The sequence below is a fragment of the Micropterus dolomieu genome, linkage group LG19 (genome assembly GCF_021292245.1).
Source record: "Micropterus dolomieu isolate WLL.071019.BEF.003 ecotype Adirondacks linkage group LG19, ASM2129224v1, whole genome shotgun sequence".
NCBI classification, from domain to species: Eukaryota; Metazoa; Chordata; class Actinopteri; order Centrarchiformes; family Centrarchidae; genus Micropterus; species Micropterus dolomieu.
The window spans coordinates 12,383,873-12,411,679 of record NC_060168.1 but is presented as its reverse complement, the minus strand read 5'-3'; the positions used below and the strand labels follow the sequence as shown (position 1 = coordinate 12,411,679).

General features: G+C 39.3%; 3 protein-coding genes across 12 annotated transcripts in view; 1 reads left to right on the top strand and 2 right to left on the bottom strand.

The window, feature by feature from the left end:
* Positions 1 to 17,972, bottom strand: part of pdlim7 (PDZ and LIM domain 7) — a 31,133-nt gene extending 13,161 nt beyond the window's left edge. Inside the window, exons 1-5 of one of the 8 annotated variants that reach the window (XM_046030423.1) lie at positions 17,631 to 17,962; positions 15,170 to 15,268; positions 7,897 to 8,048; positions 2,491 to 2,518; positions 1,388 to 1,584 (exon numbers count right to left, since the gene is read on the bottom strand). In XM_046030423.1, the coding sequence (XP_045886379.1) occupies positions 1,388 to 1,584; positions 2,491 to 2,518; positions 7,897 to 8,048; positions 15,170 to 15,268; positions 17,631 to 17,657 (503 nt within the window). In that variant the 5' untranslated portion in view covers positions 17,658 to 17,962. Of the gene's footprint in view, positions 1 to 1,387; positions 1,585 to 2,490; positions 2,519 to 7,896; positions 8,049 to 15,169; positions 15,269 to 16,124; positions 16,274 to 17,630 lie in introns of those variants that run through there. The other 7 variants (XM_046030429.1, XM_046030424.1, XM_046030425.1 and 4 more) reach the window with 7 other exon arrangements.
* Positions 17,973 to 20,613: 2,641 nt separating this feature from the next.
* Positions 20,614 to 24,814, top strand: cltb (clathrin, light chain B). 3 transcript variants are annotated; one of them, XM_046030601.1, is made up of 7 exons: positions 20,614 to 21,048; positions 21,694 to 21,740; positions 21,960 to 22,077; positions 22,324 to 22,435; positions 22,868 to 22,888; positions 23,337 to 23,390; positions 23,731 to 24,814. In XM_046030601.1, the coding sequence occupies exons 1-7, from the start codon at positions 20,886 to 20,888 to the stop codon at positions 23,900 to 23,902; spliced, it is 687 nt and encodes a 228-aa protein (XP_045886557.1). In that variant the 5' UTR covers positions 20,614 to 20,885; the 3' UTR covers positions 23,903 to 24,814. The 3 variants fall into 3 exon arrangements, with proteins under 3 accessions (XP_045886557.1, XP_045886558.1, XP_045886559.1); XM_046030602.1 differs by lacking the exon at positions 22,868 to 22,888 and having other exon boundaries at positions 20,615 to 21,048; XM_046030603.1 differs by lacking the exons at positions 22,868 to 22,888; positions 23,337 to 23,390 and having other exon boundaries at positions 20,622 to 21,048.
* Positions 24,815 to 25,202: 388 nt separating this feature from the next.
* higd2a (HIG1 hypoxia inducible domain family, member 2A) lies at positions 25,203 to 26,806 on the bottom strand. The gene is made up of 2 exons (XM_046030604.1): positions 26,585 to 26,806; positions 25,203 to 25,872 (listed from the first exon to the last, which is right to left on the bottom strand). Exons 1-2 carry the CDS (start codon positions 26,769 to 26,771, stop codon positions 25,706 to 25,708), a joined length of 354 nt encoding a protein of 117 aa, XP_045886560.1. The 5' UTR covers positions 26,772 to 26,806; the 3' UTR covers positions 25,203 to 25,705.
* Between the last annotated feature and the right edge of the window lie 1,001 nt (positions 26,807 to 27,807).

The following is a 27,807-nucleotide window of genomic DNA, read 5'->3' as shown; positions in this document are numbered from 1 at the left end:
ACAGCAACATACCACATTTCTCCAACGGCTGCAGTCCGACCACTACCATCACCCAAATTACAGGAACCAGGCTGGCCAAGACCATTTCATGCAATACTGCCACTTTCAGGATCATTTAAAATACGTTTTGATCCATTCCTGGGATCCTTGTAAAATCTGGAGAATACTGACCTTTATTTTATGTAATTATAGCAGTATACAGTTTGGTCATGGGAACGTTAACTTCATTTCAACACACAGCAGCTCCAAAGCTCAAAAACAAACAAAAAGAAAAACGCAGCTTTGAAACCAAGTTGCTGTTTTGTTTTTACATAGCTATAATAATTTTAATTAAGCACGTTAACAGCTAATGAGGAGGCCTCCATCTTAGTTCATATATTTTGTTGAAGAGTTAAAAAGATGGACCAAGATCAAGACTTTCCATCACTACTACTGTGATTTGACAAATAACTACCTGCATGGGCCTCTGGTTTCTCCAGTATGGTAAATGCGGAGAGAATCATGGAATTTAAAAACAAATGGATGTTTCTGGTGACATCACTACCGAAGTAAGTCATTTTTAAGCATAATGCAAATAGACAGATGTAATTAATTGTATTATTGGGAGGTATGACTTTCGACTAATGTAGTAAGTGACAAACGAAATGGCTTCTAAAAGCTGAGAAGTACAATTTAGTCTAAAGTTTAGTGCAGAGCAGGTTCCATTTCTTTCCAGCATACTACTGACTGCAATTATTATTTGTATCTTCCATCTCCAGTCAATAACCCATCTGGGGAAATAGCAAATAAGTTCTCAAAAGGTGGATTGTTTTGCAAGAAACGATACATTCCTCACAGTTTGTCTGTTATATTTTCTGTAAAACAGCCTTTGTCATCTGATAAATTCCCCTATAGAGGTCTTTTAGCTGAAGGAAGCCAGCTTAAATTGCATATGTCAGCTAAAAATTCTCTCCTATGCTAACAAAGTGTTTGCTTTCATCTGTATGATAAAAGCAGACACCATCAGGTCTGTTTAGACAAAAGGCTGACAACAAGCTCTTACTTTTTCCCTAAATTATTCTATAGTAAGAGTTTATCATGACAATATATAACGGCAGCTTCGAAAGTTTATACTCTTGTTTGTTAAATTATTGGCAGACAGTAGAGTAATTAAGTACATCTCAGCAGTGAGTCAGCACACATTTGTTAGGTTTATCCTTTCTTAAATGTTTCCTAAAGTTGTGACATAATTTGGAATAAAATACAATTCTTCACATAATGCAATTTGGAAATCCTGAAGGAGATTTTCTCTTTAGTGTAAAACCAGAGTAATGACACATCAAAATACCATTAAAACCACATTAGTCATATTGTGGTTCCAGAGGTAATAGTTTATTTATACACCTACCCGTTCTGTGGCTGCTGCATGCTGGCACGGCCCTGTGAGGGTGCTGTGTTAAGTTTAGGCGAGTAGGCCACGGGTTTAATAGCAGGTCCTGAGTTTGCACTACCACCACCTGCTGTAAATGGCCTCGCCATCTTGTTAATAGTTGTGCTGGGGGCAAAGGAGTACTTTGGCTGAACAGAAGTCGAAGCAAGAGAGTCCTGTGAGGGTGTGGGAGAGGGAGACGATGCAGCACAGCGCACAACATGCCGTTAGACAATTTTGACACACAGTAAAAGTTCCGTCTGCTGTTGCACAATCCCAAGCTTTATGCTAAGAAAGCTTCCAGCGCGGCCCAATACTTTCTCATAGAAAATGATTACTCCGGGCTGCAGAAGCAGCTCTGTCAAAGCCTGCTGGCTTTTCTCTGCACACGGAAGACGTGCTTAAGAAGTGTGAACATAGCCATTTCATTTGTGTTGGCAGACTGCCACAGACTGGCCAAAGTAATCTGCTACTGCTGGTAAAATGAAAATGCTCCAAGTGAGAAATTGTCATATTTGACTGACATGTCTCACTAATGAGATTTCTCACTGAGCATTATGCACAGACTGCAAAAGAACGCAGACTAAAATGGAACATTGAGTTTGTGAAAGTATTATGTTCCTGCTGCTTTACTAAAAACGGCGTGCAGCACAAAGCAGTTCATGACACCACTGTACAATTCAAACTGTAATCAGCTGGGCAAGTACCTCTTAAGGGGTTTGACAGTGAAACTAAATGTATCAGTATAACTCTAGTATCAGGGATTGTGCAAGGCATCACAAAATAAACCACAGGAAATTCCAAAAGCAATATTCACTCCAACACTCCATCCAGCAAATAACTCATTTAGCGACTCGATGATGCTTTGCTAATGTACAGTGCATGGACTCTGTGAAAGCTTGACAGGTGAATCAGATGGCTTTAAACACAAAGTGACATAACACACAGTTAAAGCCAATTGTGAGCAACGATTAAAAGGAAGTTTCAAATCCAATCAATGTCACTGTGGTCCAGAGCATGCCAAAGCATCCAAGTGTACATACAGAGGTGAGCTCAATGTTTCAGACAAATATTAGTCTTACCTTCTGGTCACTACCTGCTTTGAAAGCTCTGTGAAAAGAAAAGACAATGACAGTTATTAATGGTTATTTATAATAAACTCAGTCACAAAGTTACAATAATGAGTACTGTAATTCCTATATCACAAAAGTCTGCAATGATTCAGTCAAAAGACAAGTTGTGTTTGAGACAGCCTCCCTAACAGAATGCTTCTACTGTATGTTTTCTCCCCTCCCGAAATAAGGTTTTGTTTTATACATTTTTTTTTTAACAAAAATCTATTATTCAAACTGAAGTTATTACAACTAATATTAAACTATTCCTGAAACAATACTACACAATGATGTTCTGCTTGTATTATGCATTAAATACAATTTTATTACAATGACAAAATCCCCCCCCGGGTGGGGCTTATTGTTGTAGTTTTGGCCATCTTTCCCACTGGTATTAAATAATAATAATAATAATAATAATAATAAGTGGGCTTAATAGAATACAAGAGAATGCACTCAAAATATTATAATTATCCAATGCTTCATAAAACTACATGAGCACACATGCACCACTGAACCAAGAAGTAGCCCTGGAAATGATACTGTTGAATTCAGGATGTTTCCAACAAACAGTTTGGTTAATCTTCCTTTGTTTTCATATCTAAACATGTGGTTAAAATGATTGGGTAACACTGGACTTGTTTGTTTGCGTTTTCTCCACGGACTCCACTGTGATGTTGTCTCAAGCAGAGTCCCTTTACATCCCAACAATTTAGCTAATCACCAAAAGATGGTACAGAAATGATGGGAAAGCGTTCTCTCTGTGGTGGCATTTTAAAACACCAAAACCTTTTTCACTTAAATCTTTGGTCTGTCTGTGGATTCACCCACTAAGCTAGGAATACTGCAAATGCCACAGTGATGTAGACTTCTTAACTCTAATCCCAGGATTCACATTACTGCAGTGCCTTTGCTGACTGGAGAAACACAGCAGACTGCTCATTAAAATATCTTCACGCATTAAACATGGAGGCACATCGCTTTACATTAACATACTAACTAACTTACTAAACATAAACCACTACTACCATCCCCTGACCAACGTTTGCCTGATACAAAGCCAAAATAAGTTTACGCAAGAATGAACCAGACCTGCAGTCACCCTTGAGGCTACAATCTCACACACACACACACACGGCAGCGCTTCCTGGGACGAAAAGAAATGTGAAACTGCTCATGTCACTGCCTGTTCAACCATTGAGCAAGACACAAGGAGAACAGGGTTGGATACAGAGAGGGGAGCAAAGGGAAGGCATACTGACATGTCTCTGCATGTCACACTTCTGGGAACCATCTATGTGGAATTTACAGTGCTTCAGATCGCCTTAGCCCACTATTTGATGAGTCACCCAAAAAAGAAATTTTAGGCAATATAAGGAATGTATATGATCACTGCTACGTACTTTTTTTTTTGGCCAAACTGGACTTCAGTGAACGAATATAGACATGATTAAGTCACAGTTTCATGGAATAATTTAGTTTGCTTGGACTAGGTTTGACCTGTGCTGAAACTGAACACACTATGAGATCATTTCCTGCCTCATTTCACGGGTCACTTACTTTAGCTGTTGCATGCTTGGCTTTCAAGCTGATGTTAGATAAAGTCAGAAAAAAAAAAGAAAATCTCCCATGATACTGTAATGAACTTTGCACACAGCACCAACATACTCCAACCACAAACCTCTAGGCCAATCACTGAAAGTGAGGATTGAAATATGGACCTTTACTGTCCCTGTAAATGCAACATGATCTGCTTTCTTTGAAGATGAAAAAAATAAAAATCTATTGCCCATATTTTTCTGATTCCGCTCCCTATAAAAAAGGCTGTGGATAAAGCCTAAAACCTTACCATAAAAAAGACAGGAGATGATCATTGGTGTTGAACAAAATGAGGCACTAAACCAAACAACAGAACATATCTCATCACTGTGCAGCTGTCCTCCTCTCTTGACATAAAAGAAACTGTGGATGGCAGCCAAGATACCAATAAATAAAACTGACAATTGCTCTTCTTCGAGAAGTGTTTCAGGAAAACAATATATTCTGGTCTTACAATATAATAACAATAGGAGAGGGTGAGATGAAGAGAGAGACTGGAGATTCATGGGAAGGGAGTCATGGGTAATATATAAAAAAAAAAAAAAAAGGAGTGGAAGAACATGAAATATTTACAATAGCTGGACCCCACAAGGAGATGAGAAATAGAGGAGGCGAAGCACAGAATACAGGAAAAGTTTGGCTCGTGTTAAGTCAACATGCCTGCTTATTACATGTCTATCACATTACACCACTCCCTATGATAGAACACTGAAAAAAGAAAACTATTCTTTTATTAAATACACGTGTGACTTACATTTTAATATGCACAGTAACAATGTTTTCTGCCATTAATTGTCTGTTTAAATGTCACACACAAATCCACACTCCCATTAACACATCACAGCCTCACATCAACACAATGATTTCATCTTCCTTCACAAGAAAAAAACATTTTCAAACCCCTGAAAGGAATTAAACAGACGTACAGCAAACTTTCAGGGGGGGCACATCTGGCTCATGTATGATGACTGACCCTCAACCATCCTTCAGCAGAGTGCATGGCGTCACTGTTCTTGATTCTTATCCCCTCACCATAAAGGCTAACACGACTCTCCATCTCCTTTCTAATTCTTCTTTCCTTTTCACTCTGGAAAAGACTCATGAATCTACTGCTCTCCCTCACACTCCTTTGAAAACATTTAGTAGGTCGAAGTGTAGTGTGACCCATGTCTGCAGGGGGTGAAAAATGTATGCAACATCAGCAATGTGTCTTGTTGGCTGTATGGAACAGAGGAATTGCAGCTCTTTGCTAGAATATACAGTAACTCTTGTCTCTGGGCATATTAATGCATGTTACACCCCACTTCAAAAATCTGCCTTTGATCCCCTCAAGTTTAACATTCTCTGAAGTCTGGTCTTACCCCACCCACTTTTCCCTCGTCTTATCCATCTTTCCCCTATTGTTCCGTCTCTTCTGTCTGGTGCTTTACTGTTATCTCGTCTTTCTCAAGCTATTCAAACTAAATTGATAAACTAGCTGGATGATAGCTCCTTTACTTTATTTTGTGATTCAGCAGAACCCATAATGTCTCAATATTGATGTCAATGCCACCATCATCTGTTGTTTTCAACATTCGCTTTGTATTAGGGCTGCAACTAATGACTATTTTCACAATAGAATAATATGCAGAATATTTAAAGTATGAAAAATGCCCTTTTAATTTCCCCCATGCCAAAGTGGTATCTTAAAATGTATTGTTCAACTACTAAAAAGTCCAAAAACCAAAGCGTATTATCATGTATGACAAAGAAAATCACCATATTTGAGAAGCTGGAACCAGCTAATGTTTGGCAGGGACACATGAACTGGCAGACCCACTGGATTTAGTGATGTGTACAGAGACATCTACTGTATGCTGTGAGAGGAGCCAGGCATATGTTCAAAAATATGCAGCAAATATCCACCATGATCTCTAAATCTGAAACTATTAGTTTATGTTCTGGCTCTTTTCTTCTGGAAAGTCAAATGACCCGTGGCTGTTCTGACACTCAACAAAAGTGAACATAGAAGGTTTGTCAGAATTTAACAGCCGAGTCTCTTGGCAGGCTACAACAAGATGAACTAGATGTAAAAATCGCTGTATTGCAGCTGTAATCGCAACCTCTTTACCTATGAGTATCTCAAAATCAAAAAAAAGAGTACCATGACAGCAGCAAGGCTCATCTTTTTTTTACTTAACAAGTCAGTATCTTCTCTTCTGAAGGCTTAACGTTAAATGGTTACATTCCACCTTTATTTAGGGAGGGAAAACTTCTTTTATAATTAAGCTCCTGATGATACATTTTGGCTTGTACTCTACAGAGATGCTTTATCAGTCAGGGATTTCTGGCAGGAGTTATGCGAGTAGGTATAAATGCTGAAGGCTAATTAAAATAGGGCTAAACAAAAAAAACAAAACAAAACACAACAAGGTGTTTTAATCTGAAGAAAGAGTTTCTCCGATTTCATTACAAAGCTAAGGCATAGTGTAAGGCCCCCATGGCTCCTCTGAAAATAGTTTATTTCAGCCAAACAAAGGAGAGTGTGTCCGCCTGACAGCCTTTGGCATGCGAATCTGCTGCTAAGTCCCGACTACTCAAACCCTTGCTTCTTTAGGATGATAAGGACAGACTTTTACTGAAACACTAAGCCAGGAACAATACAGATTGCATGGCCCTCCAATACTGCGCAATCCTCTTACCTTGCATTTAGATTTGAATCAGCATCAATATATCTCTATAGATATATCTCTATATCTATCTATCTATGATAATGCTGAATTTTGGACAACACCTAAATCCTGTGTATGAATATATGCTTTGTACAAGGTTCAATTGTGCAAAATTCAGACTCATAACCACTACGTTATAGTCACTTAAATCTCTCATCTTGCTGTTACACTACCTATGAGCAAAATTTATTCATATTTTGCAGGATCACTCTGGGTTCATATGGCCACCTGTCCTGTGAATGTGGCTCCCAGTGCACAATGTATTCAGTAGGTTCGGCAATGTTTAAGTTAGGCCATGCCAGGAAGACACAAATTTGTCAAAAAACAGTGTAGGATAACCACAAAAAATAATAAAGATAGACCACCTAAATATGCTATGCACAGTACAGATTCTGAGAAGACTGGATAAAATGAGTAGAAGGACTAATTATACTGCAGTTTGCAAAACCTTGAAATCTATGTAGGTGGAACTTGGCACACCTTTATGCAAAGATACGAGTTGGACCAGGTAAATAATTTCTTCTATGTCTCACAGTTCAGCAGTGATGAGCAAAAGCATAAAGTGCTTTATAAATGACCATATGGTAGTGCTATCAGTACCCAACAACTAGTTTGTTTTTGGCTCATGGACTAACTTTTCACCAAACTCCACGGAAATCTGTTCAGTTGTTTTTGAAATATCCTGCTAATTACTGTAACAGACAAAGAAAAAAATAGGACTGAAAACCTCCCCAGCAGAAATTGTTATTTTTTTGACAGCATGTACTAGTGGGGTAAGTCACTAGTTATGACTTACAAGGGAAATGAAATTCAAGTCCAAGTATAAACCTAAAACTAGTTTGAGCCTTAGGGAGAAATGAGTGTGTGTGAAGATAACTTTAATACCAATGTGTTTTGCAACTATTGGTCATATAGAGACACATTTCAAGGACATTATGGTATTTTATCTCTCCAAAAGAGGATGTGTGTTTTGTGGTGATTTATGCTGCTGTGTTTGACCGAGATAAAATGGAGGGCGAGCGATCGGGTAGTGTTTTGTTGCATCATGCATTGCCAGATGACTTACTTGCTGAGGGTGAGGGTGAGGGAGTCTGTTGCTCCTCTGATCTTGTTTTGTGCTTCAACATGGGTCATGTCCTCTGCATTGAAGTTATCGATGGACACCACCCAGTCTCCTACCCCTACGCCGGCCTGAGCTGCCTTACCGCCCGGGGTCAGCTGGAGAAAAGAGAACACAGGGCCAGAAACCAGGTACATGAGGACAGGGTTTTAAAAAAAAAAAAAAAAAAACAACAACAACAACAACAACAACATAAACGTGTTAAAAAGGGATTATCTCAGTCAGCAAGGCATGTGTAATAACATGAACAGATAAAAGAAATAAGAAAGAAAACATTTTCAACCATGAAAGTACTTACAATACATTATCTCCTATTATCTCACAGCAAAGCAAAGTAAAATGCAGGAAACACTCAAAAAGTCACGTTCAGTTGACAGTTAGCTGAAACGTTAACAACACTTAATGATCAACTCAGGGAGTCCGTTTGTCTGGGTCTGACAAACCAGCCGAGATGTTTCACTCAACACTATCGGGAACAGTCATTATAGGTCATCATGATGTCAGTCATCAGCATATGATTTACTGCAAATGTGACTTTAAGAGCATGTAAGGACCTCTTGCCTCTTGAAAGCTGCAGACAGGGACCATATGTTACAAATAGTCACCAGTTACTGGAACAATCCATCTAACTTTCCCATCCATTCAGGTAAGTCACTGAGCCGTTTCACCGACAAAAGAATGACATCATTCTCTCGGTGTGTCACACAGACATACTGAGTCAGAGCAAAGGGCTGGAGTCTTGTTACAAACAGGAAGAACTTGACATAGTCTATATAGGTAGTAATGGTTTTCTACATGTGCAGACTACACTGTCTACGGTGTATATCAGTGGTTCTAGACGACATGGCTGAGATGCCAAATCATGTTTAGTAAGGGCTTAGTCAGCTTGCCCATGCGGCTTAATGAAACTCGAGACTTGTGTCAAATTCTCAGATAACCAGAGTACAAAGTGTTCAGCATCAGATAAGTGAGCGAGTGCCAGGATATCTGGCAAAAAAAACCCTATTAGGATTACTCTCTGATGTCATGGATCCCTGCAAATGTTAGCTCATCAAAAGCTCAGAGGACTCAGCAGTACGATCAATAGTTTTCTGCCATGTTCAGCTAAGCTATCACACTTGCTGCTTTGATTCTGCACATTAAACATAAACACCCATGTGAGCAGGGAGGTAATATGCTCTGTAAACCTATGACAGCTCAGGCTGGAAAAACTACTCCGCAGCCCACAAAGACAACGAAGTTAAAGCCTGCCTTGGATCAAAACACAGCAAAGCTAAAAATAGTAAGAGATGTGTTCCTCAGAGGCAATCCATGCTACACTTATTTTATAGCCAAGTTCAAACATCACTTTAATTGCCTCTGATTTGCACTCACTGGAAGCAATTAGAGGGGTTAAGAAAGAAAGCATTTCTCCAGTTTAGAAAGAACTTAAGAGAGTTTTAAATCTTACACTGGGGAGAAACTACTATGACATGGCCACAAGTGAAAAGGGGCACAGCTTGGCATAATGTCTCTGAGGTCACTACGGAGAGCAGCAGCCTCCTCCTTCCTGTTATACTGGACAGCAAAACTTGAGCACCATGTCATTTTACCAAAATAAAACAATGATTTTGTTAGTGTTTAACAACATATCCGATGATCCTTAGCCACACAGAAGCTTAAAGCCTTAATGGAGCTGTAGTTGTTTAACTAATTGAAAAGGGAGGTGTTAAAATGTTACTGGCAAGTAGAGCAACAGATACCTATATAGCATAGAACATGAAACAGAAAACCCCATAATTATGTCCCATTTTTGCAGAAAGATTAAAAAAAAAAAAAAAAAAGCTCTTTAAGAGAATTACACTGCGCAACAAATCTATTGCAAGCTGACTCTGAAGTGGGGTGGGACTTCTGGAAAGAGTCAAAGTTACTGTATTTTGGATCAAATACCATGGGAAATACAGACAGGTTGAAGAATTAAAGGAAAACTCTGTATGGAAACATTTGCATTCCTTTGCCTCTTGAGTTGCTCATTTATTCAGAGCACAAGGGGGTCACTTAACGGTTTGATGAATATGAAAATTATGAAAATCATTTGGTATGCAGTCACCAGATCTCAACTAAATTGAACACCTATGGGAGATTTTGGAACAATGTGTTAGACAGACAAAAGAAGAAATGAGTGAATATATTTTTGAAGAGTGGTGTTCACACCTCCAGCAGAGTTTTAGAGGCTTGAAGAATCTAGACCAAGGAGATCTGAAGCTGTTCTGGAGGCTCACTTTACTCAAGACTTTTTATGTTGGCTTTGCCACCCATCTGTATGCACTACAAACCATCAAAGGTTTACCTATATTGCCAACCTCTAAATGTAAAGGTGAGGGGGGAAAAAAAAGGAAGAGAAAGATATGAAGCCATAAAGCCTGTAGATTGTATGTGTACATGTGTGTCTGCGTGAGCTGAGTTACTGATGGACACAGACACCTGTGCTCCTGGCTCAGGTTCAGTGTGCAGCTGCTCCCTCACTTGAGAAGGCAGCAGTTAAAGTTGCTTTGCTCAGACCTTTGGTTAGTAGGGGGTGGACAGAAACCCAATACCCTTCCCACAAGAAGTTTGTCAATACGCAAAGGACAGTGGAAAACATGTTCCTGAATGCAACACACTGCACATCACAACAACCAGAGAGGGCCTATAACACAACGATGGCTTTTTGATCTGACACACAACAAACAAGAAGAAGCATCCTGTCATATATGATTTTGTGCAAATAGGAGTGTATCTCACTTCACACTAATGGTATGACGTCTGTGCAACTGAAGGTATTCACAACTACAGGGTTTGCCTAATAGTTACTAGCAGGTTTCAAGGCTTTTTGGCAGAGCGCTACAGCAGAGCTGTTTTGGTATGCTATTGAATTTCAAAGCAGTAGCCAACCTTTCAAAATGCAACGTCTTGAATTCACTTTTGAAGTGCTTCCCTTGACTGACCCTACAGGTGAGCCAGGGCCTCATACTCGCTCCAGACTGGCTACTCTTGTTTTGGGTTAAACTAATAATGCAGTAAAGTTTATCTACAACTGTAGATATACTGGCCTTGTAATTCGGCACCAGCTCACTTTTATTCTTTCCACAGCTATTTGAAGGCCAAGAGACAGTCTGTCCTTACATCACTCACAGCACAGCTGATGCAAAGCCATAAATATCCCTCTGGGAAATGGAAAACCAAACCTGCAAGTATGTGGTCCCCCTGTAATGACTGCAGTGGAACACCTAACACTAACTCACCTTAAAAACTCTGCTGCACCGATCATAGTATAAGACATTCACATTCAACTAGCCACACAGGAAATGCTCCCTGCATGCAATTTATCAGTAAGTACTGAATTATTAATTCACCGCTCTAACAAGGACTCTTTCCCTGAGTTTGTGTGTGTGTGTGTGTGTGTGTGTGTGTGTGTGTGTGTGTCAGGGGGGGGTTTAAGAGCATACAAGTGATATAGCAACAGATGGTCAGACAAACAGGTCAGAGAAACAGGAATAGAGGATTCAATGACGCATCCAGCTGTGGTGGTGCAGAGACATTCACAAATCTCCATAACTCGATTATTGACATGACATCATCTGTAATTTCCTCCGAACATTTAATTTCAGCGGCGTGGCATGTGTTTGGCGATAGAAACCAGATGGTGCTCACGAAGCTCAGTTATGGTATCATAATGTTTATGGTCTGGGGCAGATATATGGACAAGCTCCTCTGAGGAGTTGTAAGGCTGCCCCAGAATGGGGTAATGAAACAGTGTTAATGCCTTTCTTGTTGAAAGAGGATGTTAGGGCAGACATGCAGAGAGAGATATAATTTTACCTCTGTCTTCTCAAGGTCATGGAGGTCTAGAGAAATTAAAAAAAAAAAAAAAAAGGGAGGCACCAAAGGGTGGTAAGGAAAGGGCAAAGAAACCGTAAGCAGTTTCTGGCGGCAGGACCCCGCCTGCTGGACGTTTAACCCATGTTTGACCCATACATGAGACGGCTGTTGGCGATAATCCTTTAGCGTTCACGGAGACTCAAGCCAACAACTGTAGATCCAGAGACACTGCCAAGACCACAGAATTACAGGGCAACCACATAAAGTTTCATTTTCTCTGGTCAAATCATTGGTTAAAGAGGTACTGATTTTACTAGTCAAGGTTAGTCTGAAAACATTTGTATAATGTCTCCTGTGACTTGGGAGGAGCTTTGAGAAGTGTGACAAAATAAGCCTGATGTGATGTGATGATCAGGGAAAGACGCTATCGAGCTGCATTATGGTAAATGTAAGATCCAGTGGCTTTGGAGCTTGACACATCCTAGGGACCAATGTTGACTTTGTTTTTTGTTTTTTTTAAATCTGTCTCTTGCAAGTCCCCAGACTATGGAAGTGTGATACCAAATCGTTGGAGTCCCCCTTTGAATACCATCTGAATGCCAATAACATTAAATTCCCAACCCGAACAGAAAAGTCAATTCACCAGTGCCAAGCAGCATTCAACATATGTTCGTCCCAGGCTGGGAGGAGGGTCAAAAAGCCAGGTCTACTGACACATAAAGCTGCACCTGGTATCACTGGGTCAATTTGAAAGGGGTATATTGACATTTCAGTTAAGCAGAGAAATGCATTGCTTTCTCATTATTTTCCTGCATTTGTCCTTAATGGGATGGTGGGAATAAAGATTTCACTGGTTATTATCTACTAACACAAGGCTAAGAAAACCTAAAAAGTGGTATATTGACTTTACAAAGAGTCAAATAAAAAAGGTACATATTTTCTCAGTTGATGAATGGGTGTGTCATATCATGCTAAGGTCAAAAACTTATTTTTCCTTTCACAGTTTGTCTTGGCATGGTCTCCGTTCCTCTGATCTCACTGGGAAAGTATTCCAGTGAGATTGAGGGAGTCCATCATATGCATGAGAAAAGTGAGCATGGAAGACATCTTAGACACAGAAAGGAGACAAGAGGATTGTCTGGTGGCAGCAACAGGGTGGCTATGAGAAAAATCCCACGAATGCTGAAAAAGCATAGCTTTTCAGGCTCACAGGAAGAGAAGGAAGGAAACCTATATACCAACAGACATACACACAAACACGAAGTAACACGTCTTTCCAAATCAAGACAAAGATTATCAGACTCCCCATTCACAGTACAACAAATTAAAGGGTTAAAGATGAAATACAAAGTTATTGATGTCACAATCTGCCATACCTCAAATGAAATAATAACCACAAGCTCTAAGCAAACCCGGTCTCAACAACACTAATTGTCATCAAATATTTGCACTATTGATCATTCAGGAGTTATCACTTGCAATCTTTAAGCTGTGCAGCATTTTACTGAGCCCTTTTTTCTGTCACTCCACATGTTCTTCATTGTGTAAATCGCTTTTAACTGACTGTCTGGGTTGAGCTCCTTATCTCATCAGCTACAAGCCAGTAAGGAAAGACCACACACTAAATTCATCCAAAGTAAGCCCAGTGAGTGCAGGCCTGACTTTTCTTCCTGTTACTATGGGATATGCTATATCTTTGAGCTTTTAATTCCTATGTTGGGTTGTTTTCATCCTCAGCGACATTGTGATTCACAGTCCAGTGTTTTATGACAATGGCAGGGAGAGCCAACTGTCCCTGAGAGCTAAACAGAGAAAACCTGTCACATCTTTACAAACTCTGTACCCCGAGGCCTGGTGGACCGCTGGAACAAGCCACAAAGATATTAGCCACGGACCAGACGTTAAGGCTCCAATCTTAGCAGTACTGTTTTTTTCAGAATGGGAGCCATTATCAATTTTACACCAAGCTGCCTAGACAGACCTGGGTCTAACAAAATGTATCAAAACTGGCAGGTTAAGGCTTTGCAATGCAGAAAATGAAAGTGTCAGTCTGGAAATAATTAGCATGCGTAATGTACCTGAATTGCAGAAAAACTGGTCTCCTGCACTGGCTGATTAGTCATGATAATTAAACTACAACTACTGACACACCCACTGACATTCACCCTACAGAACACCTTGCCCGTCTAGACTAAAATTCAACTAACAATTCAAAAAGTCAACTCCTATACCCCACCAAAAATCCCTGTTTTGTTTAGGGCCATTCGTCAAATGAGGTTTTTACATCCGTTTGGTCTTTTATGGGTAGAAGGAAATGTTTCTTGTCATGAATCCAAGGGGAACATTGTGTTTCTGACTGTGCTGCCTGCCAGAGAGCTGGGCAGATACAAGACACGTACTGACAAGGCTGGTGATAACTGCTGCCTTCACCACAGGATTACGTCAACTCTGCACACAACTCAATTCAATGCTACAACACACTGTGGACTCGATAGTCTATATACTAATCAAAGCAACATAAAATAGTGCAACATTTGTTTGCATCTTAATGTTATATTATAGCTGTGACTTTTTGGCAACTACAAAGAAAGAAAGAATTGAAATTGTTTCAAAGACTATGTGGGGTAAACTTGTGAGGCAAAGGCCTGACCAAATATACTTACTTAATAACAGTCCCAGTAATCTCTAAAATGGGAAACCGCAACCACTGAACAGCATTGATAATTTAAAATCAGTCTAACATTTATAGATCACCCCCAACCTCTAAGGGAGCAATATAACAACGTCAATGGCGAATGAGTGCATAACAGAATGCTAGATCGGTGTGTGCAATAGCTGCCAGCAATGCTGGAATGATTGTGTGTGTGTGTGCGTATGTGCGCGTGGCTGCAAGTGAGAGTCTGTGTGTTTGTGAGGCAAAGAGGGACTGCACTTATAAGGCCTGGAAAGAGGTTGCTGCTCTCTTCAATAGCAACAGTAGTTTATAGAGTATTTGAAAATTCAATCAGTGAAGAAGTAGTGACCTAATATGGCGAGTACAAAGCAAGTCCTTGTGACAAATTAATACTATTAAAGGCACTGGATGTTAAGACTGACCGGTTATGAGTTAGTACATACTGTAATGAAAAAATAAAAAAATGAACACCAGTCTGCAAAAGATGATTCAGGTAGGGTCATTATGAGGGGAGCAAGACTACAAAACAGCAACATAATCTTGTAAATATGCAAAGATTTTTATATAAAAGCTTGGAGGGACATAAATGACTTTAAAAACGATAATTCTCTGTGCAAATCTTCAAGAAGAATGCAAAGACTTCAATGATGACAGATGCAGAGTACACAGTGCAAAAACTGACTCCAATAATAAACAGTTTCTTACCCTTGATACGGTGAGGGGCATGCTGAAGTCCTTGCCACCCTGCAGCCTGAAGCCCCAAGGCGCTGGGCCGCTGAGGGTTACAGAGTATACGTTCATAGCCTTGGGGGAGACAAAGAAGGAAACAGTGTCTTAATTAGTCAGAAAGCCTGGAAAAGGTTTGAGAGGCCCCACGTCCTATCCAAGCAGCTTAGCTGCTGGCTGTCTGATTGTTCCCAACACACATTTCATACAGATACTGATACTCCAGTGGTTTTCTTTCAGAGTTTGATGTTAAATCTTGGAAAAGTTCAGTTTTAAGAATAACCATGTTTCATTAATTCAGCGAATTTGTCTTTTGGGAGAAAGAATAAATGTATCTATTTTAATTAGGCTATTTACATTACTTACAAGACACTGGGACACAATGTTCCTACATCAACACACAAACTAAGGGGTTGATATCACGTGCGACATAATCAAGAGTGTAACAAAAGTATACTAAAAAGCAAACGAGTATCACAGAAAACATCAGTATCATAAATCAACTGGACAAGAAGAAAAGCAGCTACATTCAAAAGTTTCTCTCTTTTGTGAGAATAGCCATCTCACTGTATTCAATTACTAAGTAAACCATTAAAGTGAACTAAAACAATATACTAGCCAACAACACACAAACATTTTTGAATATTTTACACAATATTAACTGTGAAACCATGAAAACAGTGTCAAACATCTTCATCAGAGCCAATCACTGATATTTAAAGGCAAGTCTCTAAATAACTAAGCCACTTTAAGATCCAAAGGCAACTTGAGATGTAAGGCTATAAGTCACTTGCTTTTCATTGCGAGTTACATCTGTACCACTGCCCTCTGTCTGCACCCCTAACACAGCTCCCTCACTCCTCCTCAACCCTGCCAGGTGTCATTGCACTTCATGGCAGACAGCTAGCTAGAAGACGCCAGAATGCAAACCTACCTCGTTCTCAAGGGCCGGCCGATAGCCCCAACCTGGGAGAAAGCTAGAGAGTCAGTAAGCTAGAGCAAGCAGATTCTCCCTCTGTTGGCAAACCCTACCCCCGACACTGTCTGTGACACAGTCAAGCCCTAGCCTCTCCTCACTCCTCAGAGGCTATATAAGGAATGTAAAACTACACCAAACTATTTCAGCCCAACACCCACATGAGTCAGGGGGGGCGGGGTAGAGGAGGACGGAGAGAGGCAACGTCAACTACCCCTATGTTCTGGCAAAAGCCTCCTACATAAACATCAATGGGGTTTTTTTTGTTTGTTTAAAGTGTACTTGAGAAGCGGCAGACGGCCGCAACTGAAGTAAAGCTTATAAAATTCTACATTCCTTCTGGAGGGCAAGAAGTGCAGTACAACCAAACCAGCAATTATATTTCAACATCAAGTTCTTAAAGCAACAGAGGAGCTCACTTTATAGTAAAAATTAAATCAAGTGTGCTCATAGATTATCTTTCTTTTTGAAGCAATATGGTCCAGGTCTGCTTAAAGGCAACCAACCAAGCCCCCAAATAATCACCTCCATACCGGCAAAACCTGCTAATTTAATGGAAATCATTTTAAGAGTGTTCATTTGTATCCATGTATTGTGTTTGTGCACTAGTGCAAGACTGTCTACACACATCAAATTAAAATTACCAAAACTTGCATTTGTTTACTGTCACTTTTCTCATATTATACCTCCTACAGAGAAGTCAAGCAGCCAAGGAAATTAATTACAAGATAAACTGCTTGAGACAACAAATGGAAAGAGCCATAGCAGCAACAGGTAAATGGGGTTACATATTCCCTGTGATAGCTGAAAATGGATTATTTAGTTGGTTTTAAAACAGATAAAAATAAGACAGTGGAAGAACCACATGAATTTCAATGCATTTCAGTTACAGACCACCTTCTGAATTAAACCATTGGAGAAATGACAGTGACTGGTCCCTGTTTATGGTATTGCTATTTATAATCTCCTATGGTGTCACTACAGTAGTTCTACAGGTACATGTACTTTTAATGTGAGTGTTGTAAATATCCTCAACTACACGGAATTATACACCAATTTCTCTTCTTTTCTTTTGGCTAACAGGCTACGAAATTACGAGCATATATATATATATATATCTCTTACCTTTAATTAATTTCACTGTCCAAGACAGTCATTCGCAACATGTAATTAAAAGCTCCATTCTGAACACTACAGAGTAATTAAGTTAGGAACACCACCGCAGTGCAGACTTTCAACTAAACCTTAACTTTCACAAAAGAAGTTAGCGAGATTGGACACGAAAACTGGATAACCTCTGCAGACCGACGGTGGTTCAGAGCAGCTAGCCAAAACCATAAAGTGCATAGTGAGGAGCACAACATAGCCACCATACAACTTCCACTGTGAGAAAAGTTGGCTTTCAAAAGTTACACCACACGCGACGGAAGGTATTTAGATGTCAAGACAAATGAATTAGCTTACCTCTTGGCCCCCCTGTTCTCCAGACATCACGAGTCAGTCTGCTACTGGTGAGAAAAAACAAACAAACCAGTCAGTCGGTAAGCAAGCTAACTTTTCGGACTTCCTTAAAGCGGACGTCAGGAAGCCTCCGTGGATCCCTTGGTGAGCAGCAGGATCATTCCCTCAAATTCTTTTTAGCAGGACTCGACTGAAACGTCAGAAGTCACATGGGCCGCTGCTTCATTTCACACTCCGGCTGTGAACCAGGAGAGGCCGTGCTTTAGGCTTTACCAGACATCTCAGCTGCTAGTGCTGCTCAACATCAATCACAATCGCTGTAATCCCACTGAAAAAAACTAATCAAGGGTTCTTTGTCGACAGCACACCATTGCACAGATCAAACAAATAATATATAATCTCATATATAGGCTATATTGTTATTTTTCAAGAATAACTGGACTTTTAACAGACAGTTTGACAGGCCAACATAGTGTTCAGTAGTAACCCATCAGTATTTGTTTAATATTGATTAATAAATGGCCACAGGTGTGTGCAATCAACTAAAGATTAGGCAAATCATAAATAAGAAATGTTTACCTCTAAAGATCTCTCTGATTTGCAAATATAATTTTTAATCCACTACATTTATATGACAGCTATAGTTGCAGTTTACTTATTCATATTTTACATACAGAACATATAACGAGCTTTAAAGTATGATGTATTGTTATGGAATAAGTAGATTTGCTTTTGATACTAGATGTATGTAGCTGATAAGCAGTGGAGAACAGTAGCATTTTAACATGTTTTACATTTTCCTTAATAACTCACAGACTACTTGAGCTATACTAGTCATCTTTTGATACAAGAAATATATATGTGCACTAATTAATAATACATATTTTCATTTATAAGAACAAGACTATAATATTTAATTAAATGCAAGAAGTCAGAGTGTTTGTTACTGGGGGAAATTGTAACATTGAAAAATAAGTCATATTAACTCACTGTATCTCAAGTAAAAGCCTACCTCTAAGTATTTACTTTACTGCTAATCATGTTACTTAAGAGTTTTTTTTGTCAGGCATCCTGCTAAGTTCTCTGTTCTAACTTCATAAAATTGCTTTTTACAACTGAACTAGTCATTCTCTTTGGTTTTGCTGGTTATACAATCAACTTCTTTAAATCCACTATACAGACTCTCTGATAATGAAAGGAACTTTACTTTTGCAGACTTAGGCCTATATAATATTCACATTTTCTGTTAAACACATTTAAAACACACATTATTTTATACAAAGAATGTTGGCCTATGTTAATTGGTGATTTGTTTATACTAGAACTAATCCATTTCTTTTAATACACCCTTTTTAATGTAGTTTTACATTTATATTTAGTGAAATGTGATAATTTTCTAACAAAAGTATGTCAAAACAGACAAACAAGCTGCTTACATTGGGCCATGTGGCCAATGTTCCAGCATGATTAAATCTTGTATGCCCACTAGCCACAACTATATCAGCATAGTTTGTTAGTGTTAATTGTTAATCAATAACCTAGAGATAAAATGTATGTAAGTTTAAATTTGCAGTCATATAATCTTTAGACACCAGAAGAAAAATACTGTACCTCCAAAAAGTTACTTTCATACCTCAAAATCAATATTTTGTTAAAAACGTCTGCTAAGGTGAACTGATCCTGCTCCTTTTCCACAGGCAGAGGCAGGATCCTATTGAGCATGTGCAGAATCATCACTCTAGTTTAGTTCTGATTGGAAAAATTGAATGTGTTATAATTGCCCCCTGTTACAATTGTGTTACCCCCCGGGTAACTTTTTGAATGCAATACTTCTATTTGTAAAAGTTGCTGTTACTTTGAAGAAATTTTTTCAAATGGGGTTTAAAAATATATATATTTTGGAATAAACCAAATAGTACATAATAAATCTTAAAAAATAGTTCCACCTCGATAAGCAACATTACACCAATGCTGGATACCGCTTTCTAAAAGGGCATCATTTATGAATGTTGAAGTTGTAACAAACGTGTTTTTTTTATATTTAAATTTAAACTATTTAAACTCTTTTTGATTACTCATGGGTTATTAGTAGGAACAACTTAAAGGTTGCAAAACAATAAAACAAAACATTTGGCTAGTTTGTCCTTCTTTACAAGGAAGAAGGAAGAAGACACACTCAAATGTTTTCTTACTATTTTTTCATGGTGTTATAGTTTTAAGAATCTGAGAATCTTCAATACTGTTGATGGATAGTCTATAGATATATAGCGCCTTGTTTGTCCTCTATTTCCCGATATCACTGGAACTCTGGCACACACACACATTTTCGAGTGGCCTTTTATTGTGGCCAGGCTAAGGCACACCTGTGCAATACCCATGCTGTCTGATCAGCACCTGTGAGGTGGATGGATTATCTTGGCAAAGAAGAAGTGCTCACTAACACAGATTTTGACAGATTTGTGATCAATATTTGAGAGAAATAGGCCTTTTGTGTACATAAGAGAAAGTCCTAGATCTTTGAGGTCAGCTCATGATGAATGGGGGCAAAAAAAAAAGTGTTGTGTTTATAATTTTGTTAAGTATATAATTGTTACATTATTTGGAAAATAAATACACAAAAAACAGCTCTGTCCAATTCTGACCCACCTCAGTCATGCTGCTGCCACACTTCCCCTCCACCTGCTATTGTGCTCCTCTACAGGAGAGACCTTCCGTGTGACTACTTTATATTAGGACTGTGGGATTATAATACAGGCCTAGCCCAATTTTCCATATTGTAATTGCGATTTAAAGTTCGATTTAATAGATCTGCTGTTAATATATATTTTGTTTAGGCTTGTTATTTTAATGACTGTGACACTAAAAATCAGTAGTGTGACTTTTGATCAAATGCATCTCAAGGCCTACTGACACTATGCAGCAGATGACCGGCAGATGGAGACAAACCATAAGAAAAGGGATTGGTACCCTCAGGGTGCTGCCCTGCTCCATCATCAGGCTGTACAAGTGAAGAAATCATGAATCATCAGTGAGGGCCTTACAGTCAAAACGCAGATTTTTTTTTATTACAGACGATTTATTTGTTTGCGTTATTGTTCACAGTACAACTACTTCTACTCTACTTTGAATAGCTGATATTCCACTGAAATATTTAATTTGGTATTAACGTTGCAGTTGAACTGGTCGCCTAATTTTTGGGTCACGTTAGCTAGCTAATCCTACCGAGCTCAGTTAAACTTCGAAACACTTTTGTGAAAGATGGCTGACAACGGAGCACACCCGGCCGAAGAGGACCCAGCTGCAGCTTTCCTGGCTCAACAGGAGAGTGAGATAGCGGGGATAGAGAACGACGGCGAAGGGTTCGGGGCGCTGGAAGGAGCGGGCGGCCACCAGCCGTCTCCGCCGCAGTCGGTCAACTATGGCAAGTTTGTGACTGAGCTAATGTGAGCTTCGGCTGGCAAGCAAACAGAGCTAATAATTCAAATAATTAAAAGCTAGCTAATATGTGACTGATAGTAGTTAGCAAACAATGGCCATATTCCTATATGTTAACAACTGCATCGCTAGTATGTTGTGTTAGGTATGCATCAGTTAACTTAGCTTAGTCTAGTGGACAGTTAGCATTATAGCTTAACTTAGCTAACTGACGGTAGTGCGTTTGTTTGTACACTGACAACATCCGTTAGTAAACGTTAGTAATCACACAACAAAACCTCCTGACGTTTGGACGTTATACTAACACTGCTTACGAGCAAGTATGTATAACGTTAACGTTATATAGTAACGCTAACTTTATACTTAAATAACGTCAGGAGTAAATGAGCTAAATAATGTTAGCTAACGTTCGCTATTCGTTAACACCTTTCCGGAAAAACCTGTCCTGTCAATTGACAAAGCTGCACTGACAGCACCTGTGTCCAAACAGGTGATGCTGCATTTCTGAGGTCTGAGCCTATAGGAACAAAATGCCATTGTAACATTTAGTAGTGACGAGGAAGTGTAACGTAAGCTAAATTAAAAACTGCCTATCTTAACATTAAACTTTGTTTTCTTATATAAATGTCAGACGGTTTCGAACAGGAGCTTGCCGCGGTGAATGGGGATATGTTTCAGGTGAGCATTACACATATCTGTAGCCTGTTTCTTAAATTATATTATTATTAATTAGTCCATCCCTTTGTATGTGTGATTGAGTTTTATTCTGAACACCATCAAATCATTTCATTGACTTTCCCTTTATTTTTTGTATTGGCATTCCTGTATTTTACAATGTGATAGATTTACCATCTACCCAGTATTTGAATCAAATAACTGTTTTCTGTTTTCCAAAAGGAGTCCAATGGCCCAACAGATAACTACGCAGCGATCGCCCAGGTGGATATTCAGAGGCAAGAGCCAGAGAGTTTACGCAAGTGGAGGGAAGAGCAGAAGACACGCCTTGAGGCGTTAGGTGAGCTAAGATGTTGTCATTGGGGATTGAATCATACTGTGAAATGCACATCCTACTTTACAGCTGTACTGAGCCACTGTGATGGTGTCATTTTGTTGTGTATCTTTTTGCAGTTTACCTTTTAAGACAGATGATGCAACATATCTAAATTTGTCACACAGACCTACTAATAAGTCACTTCTTTAGCTCAAATTTCTTTTGAGGAATCTCTGACTAGGTTGTTCTCTGTTGTTACATCCTAACAAGACTCCGCATCCAAGGCAGCAGAGGCCGAGTGGAGAGAGAAAGCCAAAAAGGAGCTGGAGGACTGGCATGTACACCAGCATGAGCAGATGGAGAAGAACAAGGCCAACAACAGGTTAGTGTCTGACATGTCCCCTGTTAGCATGCAGAGAAGTAACAGTTGGTTTATCATTATGATGTGACAATGCTTTAATCACCACACTGACCTGTAGCGACATGCACACTATATCAGCAATGCTTTATCACATTATGTGGACTTGAAGATATTTTGTAAACTGAATGTTTAATGAGTGATATAGAAAATTGAAGCACTTGTTTTGGACTTAGTGCACCAAGGGATCAAATGTTTGAATGATTGGTGTGGTGTAACCGTTTCATGTCTAAAAGTATATAAAGTGTTGCTTATAACAGAAATTCTGTGTATTATTTAAAGATTGTTATTTTAGCCTGGTTGCAGTCAATGGTGTATGTTAACTCTTATAAAAATATCGCAGCCTCTCCTTTTCTTGACCAAGCTAATCCATTCTTCTCTCACACTTTCCAACAGACTCTGTCCAAGTCTGGCACGGTATCACACTGCATCTGGAGCTCTAGTCTTAGCCGGTTTCTTACATTGTGTCTGTGAAAGCGCTGAGAGACAATCCTCTGATGAGATATTAGTCTACAGCTGTGTGTCCGGTTAGAATGCCTGGAAAACAAAACAGGAAGCCAGCTAGCTAGAAGGAATGCAAACACCAGGGAGCAAATGTCACAGTTTCCGCCACAGCCCAGCACCCAAGCAGTCTGTAGCTGCCTGGATTGCTTCACTAGTCCAAGCTTGGTTATTGGAAACAGTGCACCAGAAATAATCAGTCTTAGACCATTTAAATCTTTTTATTTCCACCTCATTAGAACTGTTTCTCAGTCTCTTACATAATCCTTTTAATGCAAACCCTAACATTTCTCTGCTTGTTGTTTGACACTGTTTTCCTTTCTCCTTCTTTTTTCCTGCTTTCTTGGCCTTGCCTGCGTACTAGGATTGCTGACAAGGCTTTCTACAAACAGCCCAACTCTGATGTTATAGGCTTTGTGTAGGTTTAGAATTCTTATGCTTTTATGCTACCCCAGAAAAAGCAGTTGTGGATTTTCACCTGATGCATGCCTAAACACTAAAGTTTGTTTTTGAAGGCTAACTTGGTATTTCTTGCATTCATATGTGAGGTTATATAATAAATATATTAAACTTATTGTGATTAGTATAAAGAAATGCATGACGTCATTGTGAATCTTTTACGCAGGTGCTATTCATGTAATTGAACTGTGTGGTTGAGCACCGTGTTTGCCTCGGATGGGTTTTGCTGTTATGGGAACTGTTCTGAAATCCCTCTAATATTAATATGTCTTTTTTTGTGGTCTCCCTCCCAACTGTAGAGCATCAGAGGAGGCGTTCCTGGCAGAGAGCGATGGCGACAGCCCAGGATCTGAATGGGAAAGAGTAGCCCGTCTCTGTGACTTCAATCCGAAAACCAACAAACAGGCAAAGGATGTTTCACGAATGCGTTCTGTCCTCATCTCTCTCAAACAGACACCTCTAGTTCGCTAGAGGAGGTCACAGGGAGAGTTTTGTTCTTAAAACATTGCCTTTCAGTTTTAACCTCACGCTGCATCAGAAGAGTTTCTATTCCCTTTTCCATAAAATTCCTGGTATGTTTATAATCTTTGAAAACTTCCCGCCTTTCTTGATGCCTATATATTGAAATAATATACTTGACCCCACTCTCATGTGAGAAGATGAAGGCCTGCTCTAGTGTTACGACATCCTTTAGCTGGTCAGTTTTATCACTGCTATACTTAAGAAAATACTGTTACTTTAAGTTAAACATATTACTTCCCCTTTAACTTATTAGGTCAACTTTATTGCATGCCTCTGCCAATATTTTGGATGCACAATTTTTTTGTTTTATAAATTAGCATTTTGGTTTATATCAAACACTTAATTAAGCATATTAGATTGTAACCACGTATGCCTCTCATCTATGTAGAATTCTAAATACAGCTTTTGTTAACATTTGTTGTATTATATCCCTAATTACCATATTTAACGTAGCTAGCATATTTTTCTCTTTCAAATGCATACGCTTGTGGCCTTTTTGATGTAGCGCTTAATCCAGTTTGAGTATTTAGCCAGATGGATTTCCTCTTCAATTGGGCAAGATTTAAGAAAAATAAAAATTCACAACCAAAGATTTCATCTAAAATTTTTAAGATTTCACATGATCAGCAGCTCGTGCAAGTTCTCATTTCACTGATTTTCTCAGCAGACATGTTATGCTCCCATGTTTTTGTTACACCAATGTGTTCGATTTTTTAAAAACAACAATCAATAAGGTGTCAATATCAACGGTAATGTCTGCACATTGTTTCACATGTTGCCTATTCGGACATAATGAATATTGAAATAAGTGAATGTTAAAAGGGAACTGAAAAATAAAGACAATGGAGTTTGATCACTTTACAGTTATTTGTCCTCAAGTATTTCGCAGCTAAGCCTGCCATCACAATGCCCTGGAGATGAACACCTGTATCCCAGTTTGCCCAGTTCATGTGTGAGGAGCTGAAATTGTGTGGCCCTGTCAGTGCCAACTTCCACCCTTGCATACTCAGATGCAGCCTGTTGAAGGCTGTGCCACTTTGTGTTTGAGGGACACTTTTTAGGGTTCAGTCTATGTGAAAAGTGCCCTGATATCTGTTATGATTTGGCGCAACTGAAATGATCAAGGATCTTCAAGTGAAAGTCTGTTGTGTTTAAGGTGGACATTGGTGGACTGGGCCCATCTTGTGTCTAAAACCCTCCCATTTAGATCTACTCACCCAGGCCAATTAATATAAAAACTCTGTTCACATTTCATTTCCCCGCAGATTTTATTAATTTTTAAATAAAGGTTGTATACAGAGTAGAGGTCTACAGTTCTGTGTGTGATGCTTTATCTCAAATACACACAGGGACACCAGATTCAACTTAAAATTTCTATCAGAGGACAGGTGTTCTCTGTATATTATTTCAATGACAATACACAGAAACATTTGAAATATAACCTTCCAGAAGAGCAACGAGCACAAAGCATATGTTTTATATTTATCATCATTTTGCCTCAAGTGTCTTAGAGCGCAATAAAATAAAAATTAATTTATCATGCTTTGTCTGATAAGGAGCTGATTATACTTTGTTGTTGCAAAACATTCATCACCGTGAGCATTTCACAGTGGTCAAACAACAATAGTGTTGGCCTTAACATAGGTATCACACAAAAACACATTAAGTTCACTCCGTAAAATCAGTCCACTGTTAAGTTTGCCCCGCTCTGAATCCCGAGCTGGATGGCAGAGCTTTGGGATTGGTCCGTCTTTATTGCTTGGGGTTCAGCCCTGTGGCAAAGACACCAACAACAATGGCAACTACAGTGAAGCCCTGAGCAAAGATACGCCCCCTCATCAACAGCTGGGACTGTCTGGTTTTCCCTTGATGGAAGGCACGGAGACCATACATCAGCGCTCCTGCTGTTCCCACACAACCTGGAGAAAGCAAAGCAGAACTTATAAACAGGATGTGACAGAACAATGCAGGTACTGGACGGGTTGACTGTATCCAAGAAGAAGGTAAAAGGTGGTGAGAAAATACTCTTTAATGTCATATAACGTTAACATTGCAGCCTTGTCCTTTGGTACAACGAGTATATTCAGACACCTATTGGCTATCAGGGTCACATTTATTAAAACAAAGGACACCAAAGGGGTTACAACCTTGTAACTTGAAACCTACAGTGCATTATGAAAATAACTACAATACTAAGAGTGAGAAAGTGTATTTTTGAGATTTGGTTACCTGAACCTTGAAATAGTATATCAAGGGCATCGCGGCTCCTCAGGGTTTCATATTAAAGGCGAGGTCAAACTACACAAAAACTAATTTGACTCGGCTTCGACTAAAGTTGAGTCATTCGTTAACGAGACTCACACGACTACAAGTTATTTCTGGCGGTGACAAACAAACTTACAGCTAGGTTAGCTACTTTTCTCTCATGTTAGCTTACGTAAATTACTATTGACCTCACGATAAGAGTGTGTTAGAGCTTTAAATTATAACCTTTTATACGGTCTATGATGCTAACGCGGAATTAGATGTTTATTTGACCACACGGTAGGAGAAAAGACTACATGTAACGTTACTGCACTTCTGTCAGTGTCACTTGGCCCTGCAGTGAGTTACCCTGCTTGTGTAACTCACCTATTGGGACGAACGGGTTCTCCTTGGTTTTTCTAATAAATTTATCTTTGAAGGTCTCATCTTTGATCTTCGGCAGAGGGTTGAAGCCTTCGATAACCGGGGGCTGAGAAAAGTCAAATGGTACAGGTCCTGACCGCAGTGTTTCAGGTGTTTGCTCAGGGACCGTTGGTGTTGCTGTCGCCGCCATGCTTACCTTGTTATAAAAACTCAGGAACTGAAGAACTACACTTCCGGTTACACTTTGCCCTCATCCTTCACAATAAAACGACATTGTTTAAAACATCATGAATGAAAGGAGTGTCAGTGGCGTTCCCCTCCTGCCGTCTGCCATGTTTGCATTGTCAACATTACACACGCACTCTTCGAAGAGAAATGTTAAAAATGTCAATGTCCATTTAAGTTCTACACAAACAATATGGTTCGCATTAATGCAAGAGGCTGGGGATACAGCCTAAAAAAAATGTGAATGATATACTGTAGCTTACAGGATCACAATCATTGTACAACAATACAAATTAGATATTATGTTCCAAGGAATTAACCAATCTATGATGTCCTAGGACCACATTCTGTTTAATGATTAAATGCTTGCCAGACAGGGAGATTACCGATAGTTCTTACCACTAAGCGGCAGTACTGGGTAAAGTTCAGTGTTACACAACCATCATTTAATATCAAATAGATAAGTGGTGATGTTGTATTTTGGGTTGGAAACATGCAGTTTTATGGTGTTAGGTCAGATTCCATTGGGCATGACAATGAAGCCCTTCCAGCTAGCTCAATTCTAACTTAAAAGCTGAAACTAAACTACAAAACTAAACACATACACTACCGTTCAAAAGTTTGGGGTCACCCAAACAATTTTGTGTTTTCCTGAAAAGTCACACTTATTCACCACCATACGTTGTGAAATGAATAGAAAATGGAGTCAAGACATTGACAAGGTTAGAAATAATGATTTGTATTTGAAATAAGATCTTTTTTACATCAAACTTTGCTTTCGTCAAAGAATCCTCCATTTGCAGCAATTACAGCATTGCAGACCTTTGGCATTCTAGCTGTTAATTTGTTGAGGTAATCTGGAGAAATTGCACCCCACGCTTCCAGAAGCAGCTCCCACAAGTTGGATTGGTTGGATGGGCACTTCTTGCGTACCATACGGTCAAGCTGCTCCCACAACAGCTCAATGGGGTTCAGATCTGGTGACTGCGCTGGCCACTCCA

Excerpts from the sequence above, each read along its gene's own strand:
- cltb (XM_046030601.1), top strand. The coding sequence starts at position 20,886 with ATGGCTGACAACGGAGCACACCCGGCCGAAGAGGACCCAGCTGCAGCT. Across the intron at positions 21,049-21,693 it reads GCCGCAGTCGGTCAACTATG|ACGGTTTCGAACAGGAGCTT; the intron begins GCAAGTTTGTGA and ends TATAAATGTCAG. Across the intron at positions 22,078-22,323 it reads GACACGCCTTGAGGCGTTAG|ACTCCGCATCCAAGGCAGCA; the intron begins GTGAGCTAAGAT and ends CATCCTAACAAG.
- higd2a (XM_046030604.1), bottom strand. The coding sequence starts at position 26,771 with ATGGCGGCGACAGCAACACCAACGGTCCCTGAGCAAACACCTGAAACA. Across the intron at positions 25,873-26,584 it reads GAACCCGTTCGTCCCAATAG|GTTGTGTGGGAACAGCAGGA; the intron begins GTGAGTTACACA and ends TGCTTTCTCCAG.